Source organism: Otolemur garnettii, unplaced genomic scaffold (assembly GCF_000181295.1).
Source record: "Otolemur garnettii isolate 467f Iridium unplaced genomic scaffold, OtoGar3 scaffold00062, whole genome shotgun sequence".
Taxonomy (NCBI): domain Eukaryota; kingdom Metazoa; phylum Chordata; class Mammalia; order Primates; family Galagidae; genus Otolemur; species Otolemur garnettii.
The window spans coordinates 8,705,432-8,715,366 of record NW_003852457.1 but is presented as its reverse complement, the minus strand read 5'-3'; the positions used below and the strand labels follow the sequence as shown (position 1 = coordinate 8,715,366).

The following is a 9,935-nucleotide window of genomic DNA, read 5'->3' as shown; positions in this document are numbered from 1 at the left end:
AAAAAAAAAAAAATAGTGGTCCCATAAAATTATAATGCTGTACTTTCACTGTACCTTTTCTGTGTTGAGATGCAGAAATACTGATCACTGCCTTACAGCAGCACAGAATGTACTGCCCAGGCTTGCTGCCAGGGAGCAACAGGCCATACCACATAGCTGAGACATACAGTAAGCTACACCACCCAGGTTTGTGCCAGGACAATCACCTAACAGTATTTCTTAGAATGTCTCCCTCATCATGTGATGCATGACTATACATAAATTTGCTCTTAATGTGAGAAAACATGCAAAGTGGAGAAGTGAATCTACACAAACTCAACAACCATTACCAGAATCCAAGACCAGGAAAATGTGCTCCTTGTGAAAAAATAATCTAATTATTTTCCAGATGACAAGAAATACACAAATCTATCATATTCTCCAGTGTTTCTCTCACTGCCCGGGTTAGCACTAAATTCATCCACAAGTATAGGAGGATGTCATCTGAGACTCTGCACCAGTTCTATGGGAATAGCACACATGGGCACAGAGGAGCACTCAGTGGGGGGCAGAGGCACCTCTGATCTTCACTCCAGGTATAAATTTAAACTGTTCCGTGTTTAGTGCGTTTTGGGGGTAAAGCAGAAAGGGACATGACTGCTCATCTTTACAGCTTAGTTATAAACTGTACTGTTATTTATAAGACCCAGGTATGAATAGAATATAAATCTAATAGTGGCAGTAAATGGAATAGAATCTTCCTCAATAAAGCTTAGAATGACAAAACTACCCCATGTACACTATGCAAAGAAGCTGCTACTGAGCCTCCAATTTCCCCAAACTAATTCACCCTGCTTATGTGCTCCCTTACTACTTCAATACCTACAAAGAAAATCATTTTAAATAATGTGCATGGCCAACACTTCAAGCTGCCCCAAAGCATCTACCTCCACTTTCCCCTTGGTCCACTGCTATTTGTACTGAGTCGCATGCCCCAGCTCCCAAGGCAGAGGACCAGCTGACCAGGGACTTTAGGCAGAAGCACTGCTGGGCCTTCCAGGACGGCCTTCAGCATACCAGCTGGTCCTGACTCACCCTTGCCTCAGAGACTAACCAAAGCTGCAAGAGCCACCTGCCCTGGAGAATAGCTGGAGCTCCAAGAGCCACCCACCCCATGGAGTAACTGAAGCTGTAGGAGTCACCCACTCTGGAGAGTAACTGTAGCTCTAAGAACCACCCATGCAAGAGAGTAGCTTGGACTGCAAGAGCCACCAACCCCAGAGAGTAGCTGAAGCTACAGGAGCCACCTGTCCAGAAGAGTAGCTGACCAGAAGGCTGGGAACCAGGACAGAAGAGCTAACAGACAGGAGAAGCAAGGACCACTGAGAACACTTTCAAGACGCCACACCAGTGCTGGGTCACATATCCCTAGGCTTCTGGCTCAGCTGAGACACTATTTACTTTGTTTGCTCCTGTTACATGCAACAGAGCTTAATCCTGATAGAGTTTCAAGCCAAAAATCTGACCAACTCTCTCTGACTTCCAAGTAAGAATCAATACATATTGAAACATTAATCTTTCAAAATCTGGGCAAATTACTATTCTTTGCTAAATTGAGCCAATAACCCCATGCTGATGCTGGCCAGGAAAGCTATAGGCCTCACCTGGAACCTGGCTAGAAAACCAGTGTCAGACAAGTGTCCTCAAACCCATTACTCCTGCCCTTTTCTCTGTCCCTAACACCAGAATCCAGTCCTGAGGGTGTCTGAACCTCAATCCACATGGGTTTAGAAACAGGTCATAAGCTGATGGCCACAGAATATCCCCAGCTCATACACTCCCTGTGGTCATGTATCTGTTCTCATCCAGATAAGGCACCATCATCTAAAATGCACACAAGCCTCTCCCTGCCTCTCCCTACCACCCACCACTGGGGCCACCCTCTGGGCAGGAAGATCTGGACCTGTAACACCAAATGTGGCCCCAGTGCTGCAAAGATATGCCTGAGTCCCCAAAACTCACAAAAGCAGATATAACCATGGTGCTCCAGTAAACATCCAAAGTCCTCTGCAGATACTAAAATTACTCTGCATGCTGAGAGACAAGCCTAGATAAACACCAAGGTACACCTTCCAACTGGTTTAGATTTGCAAGACTAAAGCCAGAGTTCCAGTAGCTCTGCTGTCCCAGCAGCACTGAGCATCCCACATGTGGCTGCATCGAGAGTCTTGCAGACAGTAAACACAAGAAGGGAAGGAACAGACCTTCATCATCAGTTAAAGATGTGCTAGCTTTTCTTTTTCTTCCAGACATTCCTGAATCCTGAAATACAGAAAGATCACAAACATGAGATGTAAACAGACAAGAGGGGAAACCATGTCAAAAATGTCAGCACGTGCCCTCAGGACAGTGGGAATCCCTGTGGCAAGCTTGGTGGGCCCTCCTCAGCCTCCGTTCAGGGTACTGGGAGAGTAATGTGAGTCTACAGATCCCCTGCATAGACAATGCCCTGGGGATCCCCACATGGCAAATGCCTCAGTTGAGTTCAGTTTTATCTTCCCAAATTGACAAATTAATACCCATGTGAGACTAAAGCTATAAAGTGCCAGTTTAAAGAAGGGACATAATATTCATAATTTACACACTTCTCCAGATGAAAACAAATAGCTCTATTTTATTAGAGCACTGTACTTTATTCATGTAGTTTCCATTCTGTCTTACAAAGTATAATCATCCTGAACTTACCAGAAAATTTTCTGGTAATGTATCAAATCCCTTAGGTTTCAACTCTTTTCCTAAAGAGACAATGTACATGATTAGTTTTCACTAAAATTGTGGCAGTAACATTTTTCACAGTCAGCAAGGGAATTCCTGCTTACCTAAGATGTGCCCTGCCACCACCACCCACATGCAAGGAAAGTAGGAAACGTAAGTCCTATCTCCTCCTTCTACTGACCCAAGGCAGTGGGTTTAGGCTTTCCTATTGGTGGGATTTTTTTTTTTTTTTTTGAGACAGGGTCTTGCTACGTTGCCCAGGCTGTATTCCTGGACTCAAATGATCCTCCCATCTCAGCCTCCAGAGTAGCTAGAACTACAGGCACCACCACTGTGCTGGCTGAGAGTGGTGGTTTTTACTATCTTGTATTCTGTGACTTTCAGCACAGGCCACCTTTCAGGCTCAGTTTCATCATCAACAATAGCATTATGCCCTTCCACCCCTCCTAGGGACGGACAGCCTGAGAATCCAATGACATGATGAATGCTGCCTCCACTGGTGCCTGGCATGTACCATGTTGTCTAATGATGTCTAATGAGCAGAGACAGCTAAAGCAGAAATGTCTCAAGGAAAAAACATGCAGATACCCCACACAGGGAGATACCAGGGGTACAGCACACAGCAAATGCCTCAATGAGTTCACTCAGTGTCCAGAGACTAAGTGCAGGGCGTAGGCTCAGAACCACAATTCTGAGTGTCCCATAGGTAATCAACTTGGGTGTTCTAACTCACACTAGCACATCTCAAAAGAACTGAAATACAAAACTAAAATGGCTACTCAAAGAGAAAGGTGATAATCAGGCAGAACCAGGTATTTGCAAAAGCTTATGTGCAAAGAACCTCCCTGGCAGGCTCTGTAGGAAGCTATGATACCAGTAAATTGCCTGGTAAGCAGAGAATCTGAACAAGGTGCTATCTGGAAAACACCAAGGCTTTTTTTTTTTTAAATAGTATCATACCTCTCCTGGAAACTTTCTGTAAATTTAAGGCTTTTTTTCTTTTTTCTTCTAATTCTACTTGTAGTTTTATTTCCACAACCTAAATACAAAGAGAAAAATGAGCACATTATTAAGGAGTAAATTATAGAAGTTCTGCATATAAAACATTAAAATTCATAGTCTAAAAGCACAGTTGTGCACTCCCATTTCAAATTACCTCAAAAGAGAAATTTTCAATTTGGTGCTTTTTCATTTCTGTTAAATCTAACTGTATGCTACCCAAATTCTATTAGGTTGTAAGATAAGAATTAAAATTTTTTACATTCTAGAAATAAGTGGCCTTTAGTGATGAAAACTAATACCAGAAAGGACAATCTGAAGGCCCCTGACCATGGTCCTCGAGTACCTCAAAGTGCATGAGTAACAGGTAACTGTGCTTCCATATACAAAGACAAGTACAGTAGCAAGAACCAGCTTATCCCAAACCTTGTAATTATCTAATAGCCACGAAGATGCAAACAGGGGCCAAGGCATCATGTCTCTGACCTTCCTAAATGATGGCGCCTGTGCTGTCTACCTTGAGCCTCACTAGCTCAGAGACCATATGATTTTTATGACCCCATCAACACTGCAGAATTTACCTGTTCAATATTTGACCAAAAGTATTCTATCTCTCGCGCAGTTGAGGCAGCGATACGCCTTAATCTGTTCTGTTCTTCTTTCTTTCCTCTTTCCTCACGAAGCTTCTTTTCTTCATGATGGCGTGCTACAGTTCTAACAAGCTAATAAATAAAAATTTAAGAACTTTATGCTGTATTCTATGTCACGCTAAGAAAAAAAGTATACAGAGTTTTTAAAAAAAAGTATACAGGAGTTTTTAAAAACTCCTTCCCAGCCTAAAATTACAAAATTGATCATCAGATACACCCTCATATGCTCTTAGAACACACTAGGAAAAATGATTACAAGCAAAACTCACTATCAATATTTTGCTTGATTTTTCCAGGAAGTATTATGTTACTAATGCCTGTATTTTTCGCAAAAAATGAGATACCATATTATACTACAATCTTCTTGTCCAATTTAATATGTGACTAATATCTTTACAATCAATAAACATACATCAACTATTGGATTAAATAGTATTTTGTTTCATGAAGGCTACAAAATTTATTTTTTTTTTTTTTGAGACGGAGCCTCAAGCTATTCCCCTGGTTAGAGTGCCATGGCATCACGCTCACAGCAACCTCCAACTCCTGGGCTCAAGCGAGTCTCCTGCCTCAGCCTCCCAAGTAGCTGGGACCACAGGCGCCTGCCACAATGCCCGGCTATTTTTTGGTTGCAGCCATTATTGTTGTTTGGTGGGCCCAGGCTGGATTCGAACTCGCCACCTTAGGTGTATGTGGCTGGCGCCTTAGCCACTTGAGCCACAGGCGCCGAGCCTACAAAATTTATTTTAATTCCTAGGTATAAAAACTGTTGGATTAGGATAATTCAGATTTTTAAGACTACTGCTTTAAATTGCCAAACTGCTTTCCAGAAGTTATACTCTTTACATACCTCAGAGACGTGTGGAGAAGTAGACTGAAAATGAGAACAATCAGCAGAGCCCTGCTGCCCCACCCCAGCTCTGGCTGCACACAGCCCCCATGCACCCCCATAGGGCTCACTGTCCTCAACACAGGATGCATCTGGGCCAGCCCCCCATGCTCCCTGCCCAGCACGATGAGAGGAGACAGGTGTGAGGCAGGGCAGCAAGTCTGCTACAGGCACTCATCGTTCAGAGAAGGTCCTAGCATGTAACCAGTTGCTCCTCAGCTCCACCCTACCACCCAACACAAGGAACCAAACCAACCCTGCATGGCCCAGTGCCCACATGCTCAGCTCCCAACCCTGTTTAGTCCAGTGTCCACATGTTCAAGATCAGCTTCTTGATCTTAAACATGTAAAAAAAGAAAGACTTTGTAAAAAAAAGAACAACTTCAGAAAAAGTGAGTTTTTCTGAAATGCCCATGCACTTGATTCAATACCCTATACTCTCGACCCCACTGCTCCCCACACCTGATGTCAGCTCTTCTCTGCCAAACCTCAATGGGAACAGAGAAGGGAGAATTCAGGGAAGAGGAGCAATCAGGACAGAGGACAAAGGACTGACCCCTAATCTTCAGAGTAGAGGAAATATGAAGAGCAAGTCTAGGGTTCTCAACACTGAAACAGTGACATGTGACAAAGGGGGAGCAACCAGAGATCATAGCTATTCCCACACAGAAAGGACAGCTGCTCCCACTCCTGAAGGCTTCCCACCACCTGTATGGAAAGGAAACAGAACTGGAAGGACAAAGCCCAGGTAGAAAGGCCTACGAATGGCTCCCCTGCGGCCCTGGATCAACTCCTGCTGCCTTCTTACTGAAGAGGGTCAGTCCTGGGCACCAGTCTGGCACTGGAGGCACCTGATTCTAACTGCCAGGTATGCCTGGCAAGAAAAGGAACCTGGGCTGGGTATGGTGGCTCATGCCTTACTCCTAGCACTTTGGGAGGCTGAGGTGAGTGGATTGCTTGAGCTCAGGAGCTTGAGAGCAAGACACTATCGCCACTAAAAACAGAAAAATCAGCTGGTCATTGGGGCAGGCACCTATAGTCCCAGCTACTTGGAAAGCTAAGGCAAGAGGATTGCTTAAGCCCAAGATTTGAGGTTGCTGTATGCTTTAATGCCATGGCACTCAACCCTGGGGGCAGAGTAAGATTTTGTCTCAAGAAGAGAAAGAAGGGAAAGGGAGGGAAAGAGAGGGGAGGGGACATGGGAGGGGAGGGAAGGGAAGGGAAGGGAGGAGGGAAGGGAAGAGAAGGGAAGAGAGAAGAGAGAAGAAACAGGAACCTGAGTCTCTCACCAGAGCTGTAGCAGGAACATGTCTGATCCCTACAGCACACACTTAGCTCTTGAGGACTCTGTTTCAGAGGTCACTTAAATGACACTGTCATTCTCCAGGCAACAGGGACATCCCGTGCCCACATGTCACAAGCCAAAAACCTTCAGAGAGCTGATTTGGAGACCCACCCACCCCTTATACCATTCCAACACCAGCCACACTGGCAGGCACAAAATAATGGCTGCTGTAATGCAAACAGACCTTCTTTGCAGCAGCCACCTTCCACCTGCGCTCCTGGGCAAAGTCTGTGGCCATCCATTGCACCTCTTCCAGCAGGTAGTCCCAGTGGGATTTAGGGCGTAGGGCCTCCTGAAGCTTTGGCAGCCGCCGTAGAGACCACAGACCCTCCTTCCTTAAGTCTGCTATGCGCTGATGGACCTGGTTCTCCTGTGAGCAGCATAAGTGGGGGCAGAGTCAGCATGTGATGCCTGAGTGTGGCCACCAAGTCAGACCCCAAACACGTGAAATGCTGCTATAAGAAAGGCTCAGTTAAACGCTGACGGGAGAATGTACATGCAGCAATCACAATTTATTTTATTTTATTTTTTGAGACAGAGCCTCAAGCTATCCCCCTGGGTAGAGTGCCATGGCATCACAACTCACAGCAACCTCCAACTCCTGGGCTCAAGCAAGTCTCCTGCCTCTGCCTCCCAAGTAGCTGGGACTACAGGCGCCCGGCACAACGCCTGGCTATTTTTTTGGTTGGAGCTGTCACTGTTGTTTTTGGCGGGCCCAGGCTAGATTCAAACCCGCCACCTTAGGTGTATGTGGCTGGCGCCTAAGCCACTTGAGCCACAGGCGCCGAGCTTACAATCACAATTTAGTAACAAAGACAAAACCTACGCAGTGCATTTGGCAGTCCCACAGATCTGTGTCTTGCTTCCACAGTGTTTGGATGGGACAGACCCAGGAACTCAAAAAACAAAAAAAGAACGAGACTTGGATACGAAGATTACAGTGCCTCCAGGAGGGCACTGAGGAAAGAGCATGGATGCTCCCACAAGACTTAAACGCTAGAGCAACAACTACACCCCATCTCTAAAAAATAACTTGGGAAGACACAATGTTAATACCATAGTATATACAAGGGAAACCATGTGATGCCTGGAATTTGCTTCCCAACAATCAGGAAGGGAGAAGAACAGATGAAACAAGACTGAGCATTATGTTAAAACTGGACCACGAGGAACACTGGGTTGATGGGGTTGATGACGTCTGTATTGATGTATGTTTCTTTTCAGTCCCCTAATGAAACTGAAAAAGTAAATGCATAGTCACCCACAAAAGTGAAGTGCTCTGTGCCAGGCAGTGGCTCTCAAAGACAGGGCAACAGACTGGGGCATGCAGAGGATTCATGGACCAAACAGCTCCAGCGCTCCGTTTTGTCACCTCAGCCTAATTGCCACCTACTTGCCTTTCCTGCTCCTCAGCTATGACCACTATGGAAGGACTGCTTCCACTTTAAGAAAATGGAGGCTTGGTGCCTATAACTCAGCGACTAGAGCGCCAGCCACATACACCAAAGCTGACGGGTTCAAGCCTGGCCCAGGCCTGCTAACCAACAATGACAAATGCAACAACAACAACAAAAATAGCCAGGTACTGTGTTTGGTGCCTATAGTCCCAGCTACTCGGGAGGCTGAGGCAGGAGAATCACTCAAGCCCAAGAGTTTGAGGTTGCTGTGAGCTATGATGCCACGGCACCTACCAAGGGTAACATAGTGGAGACTCTGTCTCAAAAAAAAAAAAAAAAAAAAAAAAAAAAAGGATTCTCTCAATAAGTCTGCTTTCACCAAAAAGGTTAAACTGCTTGGTTTTAATGTTGTTTCTAATGATCACAAACCAACTTCATTTGTCATTATTATTAAATGTTCAGCTTTATTTTGAGACAGAGCCTCAAGCTGTCGCCCTGGGTAGAGTGCCATGGCATCACAGCTCACAGCAACTTCCAAATCCTGGGCTCAAGTGAGTCTCCTGCCTCCGCCTCCCAAGTAGCTGGGATTACAGGCACCTGCTACAACGCCTAGCTATTTTTGGTTGCATCCATCATTGTTGTTTGGTGGGCCCGGCTGGATCAGCTCAGGTGTATGTGGCTAGCGCCTTAGCTGCTTGAGCCACAGGAGTTGAGCCTAAATGTTCAGCTTTAAACAATCACGTTCTTAAACATTAAACTCAAGGGGCCAGGTGCAGTGGCTCACACCTGTAATCTCAGCACTTGGGAGGCTGAGGTGGGTGGATAGTCTGAGCTCACAGGTTCGAGACCAGCCTGGGCAAGAGAATAGCTTAAGCCCAAGAGTTTGAGGTTGCTGTGAGCTATGATGCCAAAGCACTCTACCAAGGGTGACAAAATGAGACTGTCTCAAAAAAAAAAAAAAAAATTAAACTCAAATAAGCTTCACAAACTGGAGCACACATTATACTTTCTGTCAACATGCTTACCAGTGCTATCTGCTCTGCCAGCTTCTCCTGGGAACTGTCCTGAGAAGAGACAGCATTCTGAGCAGGGCTCTGTGGTTTTGGGGGGACTGACGCCACAGTCCCTGGAGCTCGAGAGGAGACCGGAGACACTGCCTTGTTGGCTGCTGAGGAGGGTCTGCTCACAGGAGAGGACCGGGCAGGTGAGGGTCCTGGGCCCAAGCCACTTGCAGGTGCCAGAGCTGAGGTAGAAGAGGTGGGCAGAGACCGTGGGCAGGACGGGGCAGGGTCTGCAGGTGGCCGTGTCGACATCGCCGTCTAGCAGGCAGAGGACAAGCAGGGCAGGGTCAGTATAGGGGGGTTCAGTACAGTTCTTGGTGCCAGACATTAGAACACTCCTACCACCAGGGCGACATATGACCCATGTCTTCCTCCACAGCACTAGTGAATAACACACCAAACACCCATGAGCTACAAGGAAAACAATATACTAAATTCTATATAATATTAAAATATTAAAAAAAAGTTTTATTTCCACAAAATCAAACAAGAGTTCTCATTAGAAAGTGTCTTCATATATTTATCTTAGAGCTCATGTAAGCTTTTTCTGTTCTTTTTTTTGGGGGGGGGGGCTTTTTCTCCTCTATTTAAAAACAATTTTTTTTTTAACTTTTGTGTAAGCTTTTGCCTAATTGAAAAGTACCCATTGCTCATCCAGCACCTACTCTCTGATGAGCAAATACAAATTCTGCTGCCTCTCTCATGGAAGGCAGGCTATAGTAGAGTTGGCAGCAGATTGAACAACCCACGGGGTGGCTCAGTGCCTGTGGCTCAACTGGCTAAGGCGCCAGCCACATACACCTAAGGTGGCGGGTTCAAATCCAGCCTAGGCCTGCCAAA

General features: G+C 45.7%; 1 protein-coding gene across 1 annotated transcript in view; it reads right to left on the bottom strand.

Annotated features, from left to right (window-relative positions):
- Window positions 1-9,935, bottom strand: part of EP400 (E1A binding protein p400) — a 132,272-nt gene that overhangs the window by 94,261 nt on the left and 28,076 nt on the right. The window contains exons 6-11 of the mRNA XM_023514943.1: window positions 9,060-9,353; window positions 6,822-7,007; window positions 4,335-4,475; window positions 3,715-3,793; window positions 2,725-2,774; window positions 2,244-2,301 (exon numbers count right to left, since the gene is read on the bottom strand). Of these exons, the coding sequence (XP_023370711.1) occupies window positions 2,244-2,301; window positions 2,725-2,774; window positions 3,715-3,793; window positions 4,335-4,475; window positions 6,822-7,007; window positions 9,060-9,353 (808 nt within the window). The remainder of the gene's footprint in view (window positions 1-2,243; window positions 2,302-2,724; window positions 2,775-3,714; window positions 3,794-4,334; window positions 4,476-6,821; window positions 7,008-9,059; window positions 9,354-9,935) is intronic.